The sequence below is a fragment of the Daphnia carinata genome, chromosome 4 (genome assembly GCF_022539665.2).
Source record: "Daphnia carinata strain CSIRO-1 chromosome 4, CSIRO_AGI_Dcar_HiC_V3, whole genome shotgun sequence".
Classification (NCBI taxonomy): domain Eukaryota; kingdom Metazoa; phylum Arthropoda; class Branchiopoda; order Diplostraca; family Daphniidae; genus Daphnia; species Daphnia carinata.
In genome coordinates, this window is record NC_081334.1 from 1,868,281 (window position 1) to 1,885,516 (window position 17,236).

Consider the following 17,236-nt stretch of genomic DNA (forward strand, 5'->3'; position numbering starts at 1 on the left):
GTGGAACATCTGGGAATTGAACCCTAGAAATTCAACTTCTTAAGCCGATGCTCTACCACTGAACTATATCACATGTTTTAATACTACTATTACTAATAGCGAACGTAGGAATAAGATTTGGACTTAGAAAAAAAAAGCAAACTCCTTTTTCGTTGCCTGACCATTCACTGGCTCAGAACATCGAAGCAAAGACCCAGGCCACTTGCCTTTACGAATACCAATACCTAATATCCTGAATACCTTTTTATTTTTCTCAGAGGGATGTCTTTCCAATGTTTCACATATTGTACATCAGTTGTAGAGAAAAATCCCTTTTTCTCTAGCGCGTACAAGTACAAGTTTTTTTTAGCATCATGCTTTCTTACACACACACACACACACACACACACACACATTGATATGTATATAACCAAACATACAATTTAACTTAAAAATCACGTCCAATAACTTGGGACCTTACGGCGAATTAGGAATGATGAACAATACAATGAAATTGCAAATCAGCTCACCCCGCCAGTTCCAATAAATGAGGTTTGCAGAAACAATGCAGAATATGGCAGGTGTTGAGGTGTATAAGGCTCATTTGTTGTGCACTAGTCAACGGAAGGTGCCCTGATTGAACGTCAGAGGCAAACCCATCAAAGGGGAAAATTTTAGTTCGAAAGTATGTGTTATTTGTCTATACATTCTCTGCTTACTCTAGTTTGTCCTGTCACTGATATTATTTTAAAACTCAATCAGTCCTATCACTAATACCTTACGTACTTTTACGGATGATTTTAAGTCTGGAAAACATCCACATCTACAGTGACTGCTATTTCATCATATCACAAACTGTTTTTGCCTGCAGAGTGATATAATCTTAGCATCTACACGAATGAAGAGAATTTTAATTAAATTACTCAATCTTATTGATAATGCTAGGCAGTTACCTATGAAATCGGAAATGTTGGCAACATGCCACATTTCAACAGAACTGCAAAGACCGTAGTCATCCATTCTTGAGCAGTCCATCAATATTTCTACATGTACGCCTGATTTTTCTCCTTACAAGAAAAGCTTTGTATTTGCCACTGGGCAAATAAGCTATTCACACATTTGGTTTTCACTTTGCATGTGTTTAGATTTATGAAAATAATATTAACACCTAATGGCCTCTGTATAAAATGCTGTGTTATTCTTATCATTCTGTACAGAAAAACTTGCAATATCATACCTGAATTCCAGAACAAATTGTGTTTATTGAATCAACTTGCGATTTTTGTGCTTCAAGCAGAAACATGGCCAGGTATCTTGAACCAAGTAAACGAAGATGACATCAGATACTTGCAAACACAACCGTGGAATGATACAAATGACGCAAGTGCAAGACAGAATGAGCGACTACCCCACAGGTAGTTAGACTGGCACGTGTTAGAAGAAAAGTGAAACATTCATCAAGGCGTCGCTTGAAGTATATGCCAACTGTAAAAGTTTTAGCTTTTGTTGCAAATGTATCCAATTTCTACAGAGTTTAACACCAAGAAATCCATTGTCAGTTTTTTTAAAAATTGTGATAAAACTGAGTTCTTTCAGGGATTCCTGTGCTTCCTTTTGATGTTCAACTTTGTGCAAATCCTTTTTTTTTCTTTTTTTAATAACGTAAATATACATTACTTCGCCATCTATGAATCAAATAATTTATCATTACTTCCAATACGCACACAAAAATTCTATATTACCTATAGCGCCATCTATGAATGGTGGAAACAACTGTGAAAGCAAAAGCAATTCAGTCGCCATGGAATGGTGGACTCACACCCCACATGGCGTAGCCGGTGACTAGCCGGAACCAATTTCTTCCTACGCTGCACTCCTTACGAAAAAAGACTAGATATTATCGGAAAATGAAAAGCTACATTCAACTCAATACACAGTTTTCACAAACAAAGTGAAATGACAACGTTTAGTTGTACTGGTCCCATTTCGAATGTTTAACATGCAACATGTTAATAGGCAACATATCTTTAGTCTTGATAACATTCCAAAACGTTATTTGTTACATAAATTTCAACTCTTTTTTTTTTTATCTTTGCTCAGGAATAAAAAAAAACAGCGTACTAACCTGAAGTAAATTGTTTTCAAACTGTTACATGATAGCTTGCACGTGACCAGAAAACCAAACTTTTGTGCTCAGGTGATTTCCAGAGAATTCGATACCATGCTGACTCCTTCACTAAAAAAAAAGGCAGGCAAGAAGCGATAGGATTTCATTTTAAACGGCTAGCTGTCCTTTAGACTTCATAGAAAGTATATCATAGCAACAAGAAGGAACAAAAACCTAACTTACATCGTTCACCCATGACACAAATGCAACTGCCAGGAACAAAGCAAGGTGAACAGTGAAGGGGACAAGCAAGGCAACTAACAAAGGTAGCCATCTAGCGTTGGCGGCATAGGAGGAATAAAATCGCAAGGCCTAATCAAAATTGAAAGCTGATTTTGATAAAGTTATTGGCTTTATCGTTAAACCAGCTATTTTTTAAATTAAGTACGTTTGTTTACGTTTACTAAATAACTGCCTTCCCAAATAGGATTTATAATATTATCGGTAAGACGCCACTTGAGGCAACCACATAACAAAAAAGTCTTCAATATCAGACCTGAGATGGCCTTACTCACCGGTCGTCGTACATGGAACTAGACACCAGATGTCATCTACCGTTCAAGTTATGAAACAAGGGCATTTTTATCAAAACAACAACGAGAACTCACTACTTAACCACATGTGATAGATAGAGATCTAATCAACTGGAGTATCAGTCTTTTAATCAAAGTTCGTTATTAGACACTTAATTTCATCTGGGGCTCTTCTCTTACGCCAAACAAGAAGCCACACGCATCTAATGTAAATTTAAATGGCAGCCTCATTCTATCTAAAAGGCAACAGGATGAGCTATCTTTGGTGTATCCCAAACTCTCGTTTCAGTAGGCAGTGTGCTACTGTATCCAGTGTCACGCAACACCCAATCTCATCGGTAAGAAATGAAGAAATGGTTACCATTTTCTAGTTAATGCATGATCATCTAATTGTATTATGCAATTGTGATGCTTGTTTAAAACTTTACTATTACTGTTAATAACTCAGTCTATATTTGCAGGCAATTAGAACTTCCATTTTTGAAAATAAAAAAATACTTCCATTTTCTTCGTTTTTAACTGATTCATATGGTAGACAACATAATTACCTTAGAATTTCCTTAACAGAGAGATGCAACCTGAGATGTGAGTAGAAATGTATGATTTCATCTACTGGTCTTATTATTATTAGTTGCAAATTTTCTTGTTTGTTTAGGCCAGTATTGCATGCCAGCTGGGGGTGTTGACTTGACTGCTAAAGATAAATTACTGTCTACTACAGAAATTGTAAAAATTGCATCAGCTTTTGTAGAAGAAGGAATAGATAAAATAAGGTTGACTGGTGGGGAGCCATCTATCCGTCCTGATATTGTTGAGCTTGTTGGTAAGCGTATTTTTTTCCCAATTAAGAAAAAAACACATTCAATTTTACAAATGCTTGCATTTTAGGGCTGCTGAAAGCATTAGATGGTTTGAAAACCTTAGCTATGACTACTAATGGATTACTTTTAACAAGAAAATTATCTGCTATGAAAGAAGCTGGTTTAAACATGCTTAATATCAGCCTTGACACACTTATACCAGCCAAGTTTGAGTTTATTACGCGTAGGAAGGGACTTGAAAAAGTTCTTCAAGGTATTGATCTTGCTTTGGAAATGGGCTACGATCCAGTTAAGGTAGTCTTTTTGCTTTAAGTTTTATAATTACCGCTTTAAAAAATAACGTGATATTTAAATTTAGCTAAACTGTGTCGTGATGCGGGGACTGAACGATGACGAATTACATAGCTTTGTTGAACTAACCCGCGAAAAACATATTGATGTACGCTTTATCGAGTACATGCCTTTTGAAGGAAATAAGTGGAACGATAAAAAAATGGTACCTTATCACGAAATGTTAGAAATTATTAAACAAAAATACTGTGACTTACGGCGCATGGAAGATGCCGCCAATGACACATCGAAAGTAACAATATCCAAATTGTTATAAAAAAATTATTTTGATGCTAAAATTTCTTTCACGCTATAGGCCTATTTCGTTCCTGGATACCGCGGAAAAATTGGTTTCATAACATCCATGTCAGAACACTTTTGTGGATCCTGTAATCGTTTGAGACTCACTGCTGATGGTAATCTTAAAGTGTGCCTTTTCGGAAATGCTGAGACCTCACTGAGGTATATTATTATTTTCGTACACTGTGCGTGGTATCTTGTGATACTCCTTATCTCCTAAAGAGACCTGTTGAGGAATGGGGCAACAAAAGAGGAACTGATTACTGTTATCGGCCAAGCGGTTGGACGAAAGAAAAAGCAGCACGCCGGTACCGTATTAGGGATTTCGTTTTGCACACATCACAGAACTTAACTTTTACTTATTCATTCAGGAATGTCCAATTTACCTTCGATGAAAAATCGCCCTATGATTTTGATCGGTGGGTGAAAACCGTCTTTTCTAGGTAGTTTGCATAAGCTTTTCAACATTAACTTACATTTAGGTGACTCCAATAGTGTGTTGACAGGGAGTATATTAGCCATGGGTTCCATCCGTCCTTACTGCACCGATAGAGGAGACCACTTCAGCAACCATGACGATTACCTTGATGATCCGTGGACAACGTACAGAAAAACGCATGCATCTTTGCTTCAAGCATCTTCGTTTTTTAACGTCTCTACTCGAAGAACCAACCTATCTCAAGAAACACGTGAACACCCCACTCAAAATGCAAACGACCAAGCTAAGTTGACTCACGTCGATCTTCACGGGCAGGCTAGAATGGTCGATATAACTGAAAAGCCATGGACAATTCGGCGGGCTACTGCGCAGGCTGTCGTCTGGATTGGGCCTGAGGCATTTCGTTTAGTAGATGAAAATCTGATTAATAAAGGAGATGTTCTTAAAGTTGCCGAAATAGCAGGCATCACCGGTGGCAAGTTGACTTCACAGTTGATCCCTCTTTGTCATCCTATCTCTCTTCATCAACTGAGTGTTCGCTTATCGCTGGACTCAAAAAATAATTCTGTTATAATAGAAAGTAATGCTGTCACGCATGGTCCAACAGGGGTCGAAATGGAAGCTCTGACGGCCGCGTCAGTTGCAAGCTTGACAATAATTGATATGGTGAAAGCAGTGACAAAAGAAGCAGAAATACGTAATCTCTATTTGGTCAGTAAATCGGGAGGAAGTCGAGGCGACTTTAAGCGTACCAACAATGACAATGTGCCATTCCCCTGTTAAGTTTAAAATGTTCTATATTTTGTTGAAACGACAGAAAATAAAATTAAAAATTTATTATTGTTTTTATCTTAATGAAGACGCGTCCATCTTAAACTGGTTACAAACAACTTACGCGCCGCATCGTCATCCATAGCTTGGGGTGCAACGTAACTTTCAGCACAGTTACTAAATTTCGAAGTTCCAAAGTTAAAAAAAGGTAATATTAACTAAACGTGTTACAATGGTCACCTGAAATATTTCCCGGTTACATTCGCAAGGGAGGGGTCAAGTGCTGCATAAAGAGTTGTCTGCGCTCCTCTTTCAGGCGTACGGATAAAAGGCCATGCAAGTGGCTTAAGAAAGATGCTAGCAAACCAACTATTGACAAAATCCATGTGGCGGGCAATATTTGTATCCACGATTCCTGGATGTAAGGCGTTCACGGTCACACCGGAACCTGAAAAAAAAGCATTTCTTTACGAAATTCTTTTCCTTCAACGTTCTTGATAACTTCACCTTCGAGGCGCTTAGCTAGTTCGCGCGTGAAAAGTACATTGGCTAATTTGCTCTGTTCATAAGCTTTGGTAGGATCGTAATTTTTTTCTGAGTTAAGATCGTTGAAATCTATTTTCCCTCTTAGGTGTGCCACACTGGAAACGTTGATGATCCGACTAGGTGCTGTTTGCTATAGAAGAAAACATAAGTTTCATTTCATTTGTGCTGGTTATATCAGAATTAAACAACAAAGCACATACTTTAAGTTTATCCAGTAATAGGTGGGTGAGAAGGAAATGGCCAAAATGGTTTACCTGGCAAACAGGTTCTTATAATATTGCTATGGGAGAAGTCTGGTAATCTATCATACCCCTATTTGCATCTCAATTCCCTCGGAAGTTAAACTGCGAGGGCAGCGCATTACCCCAGCATTATTAATAAGAATATCCAATCTAGACTCGTCTGGGATAGAAGTTCAATCACTTTGAATAAGCATTGTTAGAACAATCAAACAACTACCAGAATTAAATCTTGAAGCAAAACTTTTGATGGATTCTTGAGATGCAAGGTCACATTTTCTACAATAGATGAATTTGTTGCCAGTCTCAAGAACCAATTCCTTGCGCACTTCTTCACATTTCTCCATATTCCGCGATGCCAGAAATATTTTAGCTCCTCTTTTGGATAGATCTCTTGCTGTTTCCTTTCCAATTCCATCAGTTGCTCCAGTGATTACAACTGATTTGCCATCTAGTTTTTCTTTTCCTTCATATCTTGGTCCACTTAAGTATTCTCTACAAAAGCAAAAGTATTGGTATTAATATGAAAATCTTTATTGATTAAAATGTTTTCATACTTAATTAATATAACACCACCTCCAACTGCCCCAAAAGCAGAAAATAATACATATGGAGTTCGGATCTTCATTTTCATGTCATACTTTACAAATAATATGAATTTTTTCTGTAAGGTTTCCTCACAAAACAAATAACTATTACACAAACCTAAGACTTCCTCTTTCTCTTAATTAAGATATTTAAAAAAAGAAATTTCTACCTAGATTTAACGTTCTTAATTCAAGATTATTTAAGACTTACAAATGGGCTACCAGTTACCGCTTATGTTGGTAGCACACGTGAGACTGCAGAGATTGAGAGAACTAGAATTCATGCAAATGTTTACATTGAATTCGGCTGCTTGTTCATCGATCATGGCTTCGTCGAGATTTTAGCCTCACGAAGTCACGATCGTACGAAATAAATAACTGTTGATCAATAAATTGAAAATAATATTGGTAAAAGTTAATTGAAAAAAATAACTGCATGATTGCGTTAGCCAAATCTTTATCAGGAGACTTGTTAGAATTTTTCCTCATAAAAAACTTCCCAGCTTGCCCGCATGGTGAAACTTCACCGCTGTTCGCATCATAACAGTTTGAAAATGGATCTTGCAGAAGGATACGTTTTACAATATCCAATTGAAAAATGCCCGGCTAATTATGTGAATCTCGTTGGGAGCAGAGTCGAAGTTTTAACAATCAATCACACCAAATTTGTTGGACAAATCTACTCAATGGATCCAATAAGTGGAAGGTATGTTGTAACTACTATTCACAATGCAGATAAAGCCAAAACTTTAATTTCATTTTTTAATTTTTCCTTTTAATTTACAGTCTTTTTATGATGATAGATCGTTGTAACCAAGAAGAAAGAAGTATAAAATTAATCATAGGAAATTCAATTAAGTATCTCAAAGTTATTAAGATGACAACAACTGACACAAGAACCCTTCCCGAAGAAAATGGGTTGCAAGGACCTAGTTCTCAGCATTCAGAAGATTGGAAACAGCTGAAAGATGCCTTAAAGAAATGGTTCCACGAAAGTCGTATTCCAGTAAATGAAAATAATTATGGGTGTCTTTTAGTGCTCAATGAAATAGTGGTAGGACCTCCATACAGGCCAGAAAATTGTTCTGGTACCAATGAAGTTATGTTGTGGCGAGTTCAAAAACTACTTGAGAATTTTTATCAGAAGTAATTGTAAATGATGTAAACAACTGTGTGTATTTGTGTTTTTGATCAAAGTAAATTCTTTCATCACTTGACTCGCTTTTGTTGTCGTTTCCGGTAAATATCGTTTGGTGGTGGTCCACCTTGAGATCCACTAATGGCGACCGGCTCCTCATCTTCAGATTCTTCTCCCATTCCTCTCTTTTTTGTGGGACGTTCAACACCCGCATCTTTCGGAAGCCAATGAACGCTACGAGCAATGTCAAATAATTTTGCGTTGTCTGTAGTATTCGCGAGCAAAGAACCTAAGTAAATAAAAACATTTTTAGTTTTATTCAAAAGGTATGTTATACTATACTTTTACTTGTTTCACTTATATTCAAATGCTTAATTAGCTCCATTACTGGATCGACTACAACAAAAGGCCCATGGAAGCAATGTGGAGGGGGTAACATTCCGCACAGCTGAGAAGCTGCAGGTGGTAACGGAAATCCTCCTCCTGCAAACACACAAATTTAAAGGTAATTGTCAACTTAAAGTTTATAACTAGATTTAATACGAATTTTACCCGGCGCGATGTGTTCCCCTGGTGTCCACTGAATTTTGGGTTTGAAAGGTACCATTTGAGAAAAGTCGGGCTTGTACATTGTAACGTCTGCTGCCTCAGTGTTTTGTTTTCGATTTTCCTCCTCTCTGGCAAGAAGATTTTTAGCACTTTGGCTGCTGCTAAGCTCTGCTACTTCATAGTAGCCCAACGCTCTTTAATAAGCATACATTACAATGTTAAAATCAATAGCTTGAAATTTAACACTATCAGAACAAACCTTAGGTCTGCAGTTGAACAGGGAAAGAGGGTTCCAAATCTATAACGATCAATCAGGAGGGCTGTTTCTTTGCCTTCCAATTCCTTGAGCTAAAATGCAAATAAAAACAATCGAAATGAAACAAAATGCAGTTTCATGTGGAAATCTACCTTATCGAGGACCGCATTGCGTCTTTTTTCTACTTTCACTACACTAGAAAGATCGCCAATAGAAGACTCAAACTCGAGGAAGCGGTTCCAGATTTCTAATGAATTTTCAGGAGAGAGCGAGCCAGATGATAGGATCCGTTCAAAAAGAACTCGAGTGTTGTTATCTTCGTTCAGCTGCGTTAAGAACTCAACATAGGCGAGTAAATAGTCGGGCTGATGTTTAAATCGTTTGAGGCCTAGATCAAATATCTTGAAGGCGATATTTTTATCCTTGGTACAGTAATATTCCATCAAGGCAGCGGCCACAAAAACATGGCTTGAACAGCGGGGGTCTTGACGTGATCTCTTAAACACAAGCCGGGCAGATTTGATTCCTTCTGCTCTTCTCGCAAATCGCATGTACTGAATGTAGCCCTATGAATGTTACCAAATTAACGTAAACATATTATGGTAACAAAACAAGGGAGAATTACCAAGGTTGGGTCAATGTCATGCTGCTCGAGGTATTTCGTATAAATTTGATGAGCTTTGTCATACTTAATTCGCCCCTCTTCGTAATCGGCATAAGCGAAGTAGAGTAGGCTGTTATGGGACATAGGGCCATTAATCGAACGCTCATAAATATTGGACACTTCCTCAGCTAGGCTCTTGGCAGCCGTCACATCCTAAATTACATTGAAATGAAACTACGATCATGAGAAGCTAAAATTTTATCTTACCCCTTTATCTGACAAAGTTTTGGTGCTTATTTGAAGAAAGAGGGCAGCTTCGTACCAAACATGAGGGTGGTGTCCTAAACACAGAAGACACTGTTCGAAAGCAAACATAGTCCGCTTTGTAAGTAACGACTGGTCTTCGGTGCGGAGAGGATTAGATTTTTCCCAGGTCAAATATTTCTTCCACAGTTCCACTTGTTTGATTTGCTCCGGGTGGTTGGATGGAGGAGTTGAAGGCATGGCTTTGTTAAGTCCGCGTGTGCAGGCTTCTAGCTCTTTGGCAACTCTTCTGGCATTCATATAGTCACGGCTGCGTTCCTGTATAACAAAGTAAACGTGGGTAATAGGATTGGACGGCAATATAGAGCCGATTCTTGCTATTGGGAAACTTATCTTGAATTTCTACAGTGGCAACAATATGCTGAATAGTTATTTCTAAAAAATAAATAGTATGAAAAAAAAACAGTTCTTTTTTCCTAATACTATTTTACTTTTTTTTTTCATAATGACAATATGTAAAGCAATATTTTTTGAAGATTATTCTTAGCTACTTTATTTTTAAAAAATTACCTGTTGCATTTTTTCTGCAATCATGGGGTTTATGGCTAATTCATATGCAATATAGTCCTTCCATAGTTGTTCAATATTGAGCATAGGCGTAATCACACCTCTTTGGTAGACTTTTCTCACAGCTGTGATCCTTTGATTCTCAGCATAAGAACCCACAGCTTCAACATTACGGAGAAAATGAATGTAGTCATTCCAAATGCTATAAGATTGAATATCCATTCCAACTTTGTCCAGAGTGAAATCATAGCACTGAGCAATTTTTTCTCTGAAATTATGACAGGATTAACACTAAACATATGAACCTGTATTCTGGTTAGAGCCATCATGCATTTTATACCTGTAGTTGGGTAAAGCACTTTTAGTTTCCTTAACATAGTTCACATAGAGTTTCCAGAGTTCTATATTTAAAACCTTGATCAAGCAGCGTTGAAACAACTGCAAAACAAAACATGAGTGTGAAAATTTGTGTAACAAATGAATGCATGCAAATTTTTACCTTTTCGACTTTGTCGTAATTCCTTGCACGCATTTCTTGCTCTATATACATTTTCCAATAACGACCTGATGTTGGGAATTGCGCTACCAATCGTTCAAAGTAAACTCGGGCATCGTCAATCTTGCGTATCTGAGCCTCACGCAGAATTTGACCCCAAGCTTCTAAATCAAAAGGGTTGGTTTCTATGGCCTTTTCGGCTCTGGCTAATTTATCAGCCATTATTACTATTCTTTTTTATGTACTCTAAAAAAATTGTTTATAAATTCATTAACCACGTTTTCTACAGTTCCATTCAAAATCACAAACAGTCAGGCATCTCAACCTGACAAACAGCTTGGGGAAGCATCGTCTGCTGCTATACTTCTCCATCTAGGTTCCACCTTAGAAACTTCATTCGAAGCAGTCGACTGTTCAATATGACAGCAAGAATCCGGCAATATTACAGGCAAACGAATTCATAAGCAGTAAAAAATCCAAGTTGTTTTGCGAGAAATGACGTTATATCATTTTGGAAATTGCCTAGCCTTGGTAAGACACTATATATTTTCATAATATTTAATTCAAACATGATAAAATATATTTTTCAGAGCTATATTCCATTTTGGATAGTCTACAAATACTGCGGACTGTAAGCTTCTAGTTTAACATTGTAAATCAAATTTATGGCTGAATGCAAACATATTATCATTTACACCTCAGGTCCGAATACGGAGCATTCTGGAAATGCGTCCAAGCGGGAGGAGTATATGCCTTAACACAACTGGGCAAAATGCTTTTGTTGGCTACTTTTTTCCCTACTGCTGGGGATTACTCACAGGATGATCCTGAAAATTTTTCTCCTGTATGAACTCTCATGTGAATGTTCTTAGACAAACAATTCTTTAATTTTTTTTATAGCTCCAGGAATTGCTGAAATGCACAGTTGATTTGATTGACCTGATTGGATTAAGTGTTGTAATGTCTAGAATAGCTGGCAAGGGTCACACAAAAGTACTCATTGCAGGACTAGGATGGGCAGGGGCTGAGTTGGTTCTAAGTCGTCTTTTAGTTCTATGGGTTGGTGCCAGAGGAACTGAATTTGATTGGAAGTACATTCAGAAAAGCTTTGAAGCCAACATTTCAATTGTAAATTGAGCTGAGTATAATTTTGATCTTTTATGTTCTAATGATAAATTTTTTTTTCTCCAGGTTCATTTTCTTTCTGTGACTGCATTAGTTTGGCTCTATTCACGTCATGACTTGCCAAAACAACTATTACCGGCAGTAATCATTCTGATTGGATTTCATAGCTACAAGTCGGTGATTTGCGATATGATTTCACATGTCATGCACATGTACTCCTGGTCACTTCTCGCATTTAAAGCGGTGTTTTCTCTGACTATGGCTCTGATTGTTCTCCATATTTATGGAGGTGTGGCCACATTAGCCGCCTAATGTTGTAAGATTTGTCATCTAGTTCAATTACACATAACGTTGGATTTCCTTTTTTCCCTCTTTTTCAGTTTCGTATCGTTGACTACCGCTGTTAGATCAATAAGTCTAGCAGCTTGTGCGTTTCAGAGTCAATACTGGAGGTAGAACGGCAGAATGTTTCAAGAGACACACGAGTTTTCTGTAAAAGAAGTGTTACAGTTTATTCATGATTCGCTTCGATTTATGCGAGCTTCAGATACCATTCCACGCGATTGGACTACCAGAGATTCAACCGAATTGAACCTGTTTATACCCAGTTTTCGTCATCAGCCGATAGTTCGGCTTGTAGACAGTGTGGTGAGACAAGCCAAATGTGAACCTTTCGATACAGGAATCTATAACTTAAGCCAATTAAGTGAGGTTATTAAACTCCTCCAACAATCTTTACATTTGAAGCTGGAATTAATGGCTGATCAAGGAATATTTGATCCAATTGTTCCCTGGATTGGATCGATCGTTACCGAGAACAAGAACACCGTTGCCAAGCTGTTGGCAGATATAAAGCCGGTGCTCATCAAGGAAGCCATACAAACTGTAGATACCGAAGCTGATACGGCTGTTGTCGAAGAAGACGATTCCAACAAATCATTAGGTTCTAATGAAGTCGTAATCCACGTAGTTGACGATGTCAGAGGGGGCCAAAAAGACTTCTCCTTACCAGTATACATTTGTCATTTTACATCTCTTACAAAATTTACACACGAATATTTCTTGTAGGCGAATATATTACTAGAGAAGATGCCTTACTTTGCTAAAGCTACTAGAGGTATAGATATGTCTAGACAATTGGCCCTTTATTAGTGAAAGTTCTTCGAATTAAAGAAAAATTACTTTGCAGGTCAACTGCTGTCTGACGTCGACATCACCGTCCATTGCGATGTACACATTTTTGAGTGGTTGACTAGATGGATGAATTCGACGAACCACCCTCCTGCACTTGGTTTGCCACTTATTTTCTAAGTTTCCTATGACATTCATCTCTCTATTATGCTATTACGAATGCAGAGCCATCAAATGTGGTACCAGTTTTGCTTTCCGCGGCATTCTTGGAAACGGAAACGCTAGTGGAGGAATGCTTAAATTTTTGCCATAACCAAACTAATCAAATATTGGACGCGAAACAAAGTTTCAGCTGTCTTAGCGATCAGCTCATTGAAAAGTATTAACATGGCGGAGCATTTTAATTTAAAAAACAAAATACGGATATTTTAAACGTTTCGTTTACGCAAAATAAAGGCTTGCTGCAAAATTTACCGCTGCTGAAGTGGAGCAACTTGGTCATCAGAGATCTTCGCTTCAAGCTAGACTGTACGCATTTTTCATCATCGATCTCTGTTCTACAAAAACCAACCCAAAAAGGGGAATCTTTAAAACGGCTGCCACCCTATTTCAATGCGTTCACTGTGGCGGTTTACTTACTGAAGAAGTTCAGTCAAAAGTACCATGCGCTGCTGGCAGGGTAATTTTAACAAAGACAGGTCAACTCGTCCACCGCCATCAAAGGTAAATAGTCGTAAACGTTTTGACACTGTCTTATTACATTTTACGTTTTAATTTCTAGAGATCAGAATTGGAATCTTACCGAATATATCCAGAATCTGAAATTATCGCTGAAAACATGGCGCCGGGTTTATTGGAGACTTTGGTCTCAAACGCATTTTCTTGAGTGCTCGAGTTGCTGCATGCCGTTTGCTGCCACCGATTTCATGAAATGTCTATTTCATCCAGAGGGCAGCCAATATATGGGGACGACGCGGAATAAAGGAAATTTCCAACCAATCGGGAAGCATACGTGTTGCCAGCAACAAGTATTGCGGTTTTCAACTGTTCCCAATCATCACGTAACGTTGCAATTTCACTTTTGGCTAAACTGATTCTTGATCTAAGTATAGCTTAACGCATTCTCTGAAAAACAAAAATCATTATTATAATAATTAGGGATGCCGGATGAAAGAACACACTGTTTCATGTGTGAACCTAGAGCAAATTCAGGTGACGACTGTTTGCCGACAGTTTTCAGAGTTTATTCACTTTGCAGGGCTTCCTAAAGTTAACCAAGTTAACCAAGCTGCCAGTGGTAAGTTCTGGACCTATGAAAAGAACATTATGGTCGCCAAAAAAATGTGTAAATTTTAAAAGATAAAGAAGTACCGAAAGCACCTCGTCTACTGGGAACAGAAGAAGATGTAGTGCCTCGTTTTACGTTGGGGTTGCAGAGCCGTCCGCGAAGACATTTAGTACCATTACCATGGCAGGCAGATCAATATACCAACAAAGATATCAGTAATTCTTTTCATCACTTAACGATGATCTTTGGGTTTCGATTTTGATTTTTTAAATCTCGGTAGATCGCCCGAAGACTGCATGCAGCTCTCAAGACAGTGTATCAACAACCGGTAGCGCCGAATCGGACGAGAAATTTCGAAAAATAGTAAACGTGCTTGATCCCCATTCTCTTTGCTACGAAGAAGACGAAGACATGAATGAAGACGAAGTTGAAGATCCGTCAGGTGCTTCTCTCAACAAGACAGCGAAAGCTTCAGGAAGGGACGGATTAAAAAGAATAAACTACCCACAAATGCTTGGACGTCGAAAATTCTCATCACGCAGAGAATACAAAATAAAACCGCAACCCCAAGTAAAGTAAGTTACGACCAATTTTAGCGGAGGGAGAGAGAGAAAGATCTTGTTTGAAGTGAAAAACATTTTTCACTTTGATTTTCCAGGGAAATCGATTTGCGTTGGAATCCTTGTCTATCGACCAAGACAAATCAAGACAGCCAACGTTACATGGAGGAAGAAATGTTTCGACGAATAGTCAACCAATTGGCACCACCTCAATGGCAGAAAGCTCGTTCGCCCGTAGGTGGTCTTTTTGCCAAAATTCATCGTATTCTGCAAGAGAAGGCTCAGCGGGAGGCACGACGGGCCAAGATGGCTCCGGGTGCTACATCAATCAGTGCTGCCATGACCGCTGCTCTAGCCGCTCGTAAATTTAAGGCGCATCTCCATTCAACGTCAAATCTTGCGTAGTTCAATCTTCCGGTTGATGTAGAGGCTCTATTACAGTTCTTCTAATGGACAACTTGATTTAGATGATCGAATTACTGTACTAATCACTTATGTGACTCATAATTAATAACAAAAACGTGCATCGACATTTGGAACTGGCGGTGATATAAAGGAGGACTGACAGACACTTGACTAGAAAGATGGATTGCTCGTATAGGAAGTTAGAAAATTTCACCGGTTTACAAGCGATATCATCAAATCACATACTACCTGCCCATAATTCGCCCTATCAATAGACTAGAATAAAGATCTGACTTACGATATTAATTTTAGATTAAGCTATTCTCTTCCACATCAACTTCAGTGATGAAAGAGGACTGCGAGCAATTTAAATACGATTCGGACGACTTGCCTATTCGGCTGCAAGATTGATTTGGAGCATCACTCCATGCACCACCTACAGAATTAAAACGAGATCTTTTCTCCCTTCGAATTTGATCACCGGGATTGCTAGATTGGATTGCAGAAGGTTGAGGCTCCCTTTACAAAGAATATGTTTTTAGCTATAGAAGATAGAATTTGTTCAATAAGGTACTCACCGACAGAGGACACAAACAATTATGTACGAACTGGCACATCCTAGGGCAGCAAATGCGATGCATATTAGTAGAAGAGTGGAAGTGCTCGCCTCTGATATAATAACCTCCGTCCAATAACGGTCACAGTGTAAGTGCCAACATACTGTACGATTGAGTTCATCTGCAAAAGTTCGAATAACAATTTTTAAACAAATTTTGCCGTACAGATTCCAATCTTTCCACACCTCTCAGATGCAGAAATTGTTGGTTGCTCAGACGTAGAACAAGACCACTAGTACACATGCTAACCAAGCGGGCGCATTCAGAACGAAGCTGAAAGAAATCTTCGTCTCGGCAAGAGCTTTGCTTTTGCCTTATACGCTCAGACAGTTCTTCTTTTTTAGAGGTTGAAGGCAAGATCATTTCTGGATTTACGTCATTGGTAGTGTTAGTACGGCATCGAGGAAGTGTTTGGTTAGAAACCGATTTCACAATAGTGGAAGGCGCTGGCGAACAGCAATGCATCTGCGGAAGTTGCGACGGAAGGATCAACCAGCCTTTTCGTTTGCATTGTTCATCGTCCGTCAGACAAATTTCGGCTTGTTGGTTATAACGACTAAGAGGATGCGCTTGTGGGGTTGCTTTCACCAAAGCAGTGATAGTCTGTTGCTGTTCTGTAGGGTTCTGGAATTCACTGGTTTGATTTCGATTCTTTGATATTTCTGCCAAGTGGAGCACTTCACATCTTATCAAGTCACAAAAATCACCTGGGCAGACACTGTCTTCTGTCTATCAATTTCCAGTAATAAGCATCTTTTAGCTAGTGAAATGAAACATCTGAAAAATTGGTATTACCAGTTGGAGCTTGTCTTGATGTTTTTTTAACATATGGAGATCAAGGAAAGGTTCTCTGTGAAAAGATTTCCCACAAATAGAGCAGCTCCATTTTGTGGTGCTAGCTTGGAATTTCGATTGATGGATTGCATGGTAAATGTCCCGTTCTGGGTGTAGAGGGCAACTTAAGGGTACTTCAACTTTGAACTTGTTGAAAAGTGGAATCCATTTCTATTTAAATACAAAAAAAAATTTATATTTTTCCTATATAAGGATATCTATTATACCTTGGAAACAAAATTCCTGACAAGAAAAGAGAATTCTCGTGAACACCCTATTGATGGATGACTGAACTCTGGCCATGGCAGTAACGACGAGATCATCAGCAGGATTACCTATTGATACAAATGGAATTTTCATTAGCTGTTCAGTATCCCATGCAGAGCTAAATTAATTGGATTATCTCTGCATAGCAAAACCTTATTGTCGAACAATTTTCCCATCATAGATCAGCCATATTACCTTGAGATTTAAGAAAGATTTCATCTCTAAACTGAAATTTACAAACTTCGGTTGTTCTGTTACATCATGTGAGCAATAAATTTTATTTCGTACAATTTTTTTGAATCACGCCCATGTTTCGATCATTTTTCACAAACATGCCATTAAAAAACATTGGATCGATCCAGCGTACTAATTTCATTCGTCAGATGGCAATTCCATCGCCACAGTAGATGGCGTTGGTTTTGT

The 17,236-nt window shown here is 38.3% G+C and overlaps 6 protein-coding genes and 1 long non-coding RNA gene across 11 annotated transcripts; 3 read left to right on the forward strand and 4 right to left on the reverse strand.

Annotated features, from left to right (window-relative positions):
• Positions 1 to 168: 168 nt before the first annotated feature.
• LOC130694478 (uncharacterized) lies at positions 169 to 2,441 on the reverse strand. Of its 4 annotated transcripts, none has more exons than XR_009420822.1 (6): positions 2,330 to 2,441; positions 2,105 to 2,215; positions 1,722 to 1,847; positions 1,217 to 1,664; positions 933 to 1,157; positions 169 to 869 (listed from the first exon to the last, which is right to left on the reverse strand). It is a non-coding gene; the product is annotated as an uncharacterized LOC130694478 (long non-coding RNA). The 4 variants fall into 4 exon arrangements; XR_009420821.1 differs by having other exon boundaries at positions 1,722 to 1,855; XR_009002034.1 differs by having other exon boundaries at positions 169 to 612; positions 766 to 869; positions 1,722 to 2,215.
• A 315-nt stretch (positions 2,442 to 2,756) lies between these two features.
• On the forward strand, positions 2,757 to 5,406 carry LOC130694458 (uncharacterized). The gene is made up of 9 exons (XM_057517541.2): positions 2,757 to 3,017; positions 3,141 to 3,264; positions 3,335 to 3,502; positions 3,568 to 3,794; positions 3,859 to 4,083; positions 4,147 to 4,292; positions 4,353 to 4,438; positions 4,502 to 4,549; positions 4,613 to 5,406. Exons 1-9 carry the CDS (start codon positions 2,898 to 2,900, stop codon positions 5,350 to 5,352), a joined length of 1,884 nt encoding a protein of 627 aa, XP_057373524.1. The 5' UTR covers positions 2,757 to 2,897; the 3' UTR covers positions 5,353 to 5,406.
• LOC130694464 (retinol dehydrogenase 13-like) lies at positions 5,349 to 6,860 on the reverse strand. Its single transcript, XM_057517547.2, has 7 exons — positions 6,683 to 6,860; positions 6,346 to 6,620; positions 6,197 to 6,288; positions 6,087 to 6,140; positions 5,848 to 6,016; positions 5,581 to 5,788; positions 5,349 to 5,517 (listed from the first exon to the last, which is right to left on the reverse strand). The coding sequence occupies exons 1-7, from the start codon at positions 6,757 to 6,759 to the stop codon at positions 5,421 to 5,423; spliced, it is 972 nt and encodes a 323-aa protein (XP_057373530.1). The 5' UTR covers positions 6,760 to 6,860; the 3' UTR covers positions 5,349 to 5,420.
• Positions 6,861 to 7,212: 352 nt separating this feature from the next.
• LOC130695245 (gem-associated protein 6-like) lies at positions 7,213 to 7,862 on the forward strand. Its single transcript, XM_057518363.2, has 2 exons — positions 7,213 to 7,418; positions 7,499 to 7,862. Exons 1-2 carry the CDS (start codon positions 7,225 to 7,227, stop codon positions 7,860 to 7,862), a joined length of 558 nt encoding a protein of 185 aa, XP_057374346.1. The 5' UTR covers positions 7,213 to 7,224.
• Positions 7,863 to 7,901: 39 nt separating this feature from the next.
• LOC130694454 (protein suppressor of forked-like) lies at positions 7,902 to 10,926 on the reverse strand. Its single transcript, XM_057517538.2, has 10 exons — positions 10,590 to 10,926; positions 10,431 to 10,528; positions 10,094 to 10,358; positions 9,527 to 9,841; positions 9,281 to 9,472; positions 8,808 to 9,221; positions 8,659 to 8,747; positions 8,403 to 8,593; positions 8,199 to 8,333; positions 7,902 to 8,139 (listed from the first exon to the last, which is right to left on the reverse strand). The coding sequence occupies exons 1-10, from the start codon at positions 10,806 to 10,808 to the stop codon at positions 7,922 to 7,924; spliced, it is 2,136 nt and encodes a 711-aa protein (XP_057373521.1). The 5' UTR covers positions 10,809 to 10,926; the 3' UTR covers positions 7,902 to 7,921.
• Positions 10,927 to 10,977: 51 nt separating this feature from the next.
• Positions 10,978 to 15,115, forward strand: LOC130694453 (SANT and BTB domain regulator of class switch recombination-like). Of its 2 annotated transcripts, XM_057517537.2 has the most exons (15): positions 10,978 to 11,117; positions 11,177 to 11,217; positions 11,289 to 11,430; positions 11,487 to 11,714; positions 11,778 to 12,017; positions 12,459 to 12,722; positions 12,780 to 12,828; positions 12,901 to 13,002; positions 13,068 to 13,221; positions 13,299 to 13,565; positions 13,624 to 13,903; positions 14,001 to 14,139; positions 14,202 to 14,345; positions 14,411 to 14,705; positions 14,789 to 15,115. In XM_057517537.2, the coding sequence occupies exons 1-15, from the start codon at positions 11,082 to 11,084 to the stop codon at positions 15,093 to 15,095; spliced, it is 2,688 nt and encodes an 895-aa protein (XP_057373520.2). In that variant the 5' UTR covers positions 10,978 to 11,081; the 3' UTR covers positions 15,096 to 15,115. The 2 variants fall into 2 exon arrangements, with proteins under 2 accessions (XP_057373520.2, XP_059351111.1); XM_059495128.1 differs by lacking the exons at positions 10,978 to 11,117; positions 11,177 to 11,217; positions 11,289 to 11,430; positions 11,487 to 11,714; positions 11,778 to 12,017 and having other exon boundaries at positions 12,093 to 12,722; positions 14,001 to 14,136; positions 14,208 to 14,345.
• Positions 15,116 to 15,152: 37 nt separating this feature from the next.
• LOC130694461 (uncharacterized) lies at positions 15,153 to 17,181 on the reverse strand. The gene is made up of 6 exons (XM_057517544.2): positions 17,009 to 17,181; positions 16,774 to 16,881; positions 16,508 to 16,717; positions 15,898 to 16,441; positions 15,674 to 15,833; positions 15,153 to 15,614 (listed from the first exon to the last, which is right to left on the reverse strand). The coding sequence occupies exons 1-6, from the start codon at positions 17,030 to 17,032 to the stop codon at positions 15,404 to 15,406; spliced, it is 1,257 nt and encodes a 418-aa protein (XP_057373527.1). The 5' UTR covers positions 17,033 to 17,181; the 3' UTR covers positions 15,153 to 15,403.
• Positions 17,182 to 17,236: the final 55 nt, after the last annotated feature.

What these genes read in the sequence shown, in the direction of transcription:
- LOC130694454 (XM_057517538.2), bottom strand. Translation starts at nt 10,808, where the DNA reads ATGGCTGATAAATTAGCCAGAGCCGAAAAGGCCATAGAAACCAACCCT. An exon ending in AGTGCTTTACCCAACTACAG is followed by an intron (nt 10,359 to 10,430) that starts GTATAAAATGCA and finishes TCATAATTTCAG; the next exon opens with AGAAAAAATTGCTCAGTGCT. An exon ending in AGGGGAACACATCGCGCCGG is followed by an intron (nt 8,334 to 8,402) that starts GTAAAATTCGTA and finishes GTGTGTTTGCAG; the next exon opens with GAGGAGGATTTCCGTTACCA.
- LOC130694461 (XM_057517544.2), bottom strand. Translation starts at nt 17,032, where the DNA reads ATGAAATCTTTCTTAAATCTCAAG. An exon ending in AATCTTTCTTAAATCTCAAG is followed by an intron (nt 16,882 to 17,008) that starts GTAATATGGCTG and finishes TTGTATCAATAG; the next exon opens with GTAATCCTGCTGATGATCTC. An exon ending in TCAGGAATTTTGTTTCCAAG is followed by an intron (nt 16,718 to 16,773) that starts GTATAATAGATA and finishes GTATTTAAATAG; the next exon opens with AAATGGATTCCACTTTTCAA.
- LOC130694453 (XM_057517537.2), top strand. Translation starts at nt 11,082, where the DNA reads ATGACGTTATATCATTTTGGAAATTGCCTAGCCTTG. An exon ending in GTCTACAAATACTGCGGACT is followed by an intron (nt 11,218 to 11,288) that starts GTAAGCTTCTAG and finishes TTTACACCTCAG; the next exon opens with GTCCGAATACGGAGCATTCT. An exon ending in CAACTGTTCCCAATCATCAC is followed by an intron (nt 13,904 to 14,000) that starts GTAACGTTGCAA and finishes TATAATAATTAG; the next exon opens with GGATGCCGGATGAAAGAACA.
- LOC130694458 (XM_057517541.2), top strand. Translation starts at nt 2,898, where the DNA reads ATGGCAGCCTCATTCTATCTAAAAGGCAACAGGATGAGCTATCTTTGG. An exon ending in AGAGAGATGCAACCTGAGAT is followed by an intron (nt 3,265 to 3,334) that starts GTGAGTAGAAAT and finishes TTGTTTGTTTAG; the next exon opens with GCCAGTATTGCATGCCAGCT. An exon ending in AATGCTGAGACCTCACTGAG is followed by an intron (nt 4,293 to 4,352) that starts GTATATTATTAT and finishes TATCTCCTAAAG; the next exon opens with AGACCTGTTGAGGAATGGGG.
- LOC130694464 (XM_057517547.2), bottom strand. Translation starts at nt 6,759, where the DNA reads ATGAAAATGAAGATCCGAACTCCATATGTATTATTTTCTGCTTTTGGG. An exon ending in GGTGGTGTTATATTAATTAA is followed by an intron (nt 6,621 to 6,682) that starts GTATGAAAACAT and finishes TTGCTTTTGTAG; the next exon opens with AGAATACTTAAGTGGACCAA. An exon ending in GAATTGAGATGCAAATAGGG is followed by an intron (nt 6,141 to 6,196) that starts GTATGATAGATT and finishes CCTGTTTGCCAG; the next exon opens with GTAAACCATTTTGGCCATTT.
- LOC130695245 (XM_057518363.2), top strand. Translation starts at nt 7,225, where the DNA reads ATGGTGAAACTTCACCGCTGTTCGCATCATAACAGTTTGAAAATGGAT. An exon ending in ATGGATCCAATAAGTGGAAG is followed by an intron (nt 7,419 to 7,498) that starts GTATGTTGTAAC and finishes TTTAATTTACAG; the next exon opens with TCTTTTTATGATGATAGATC.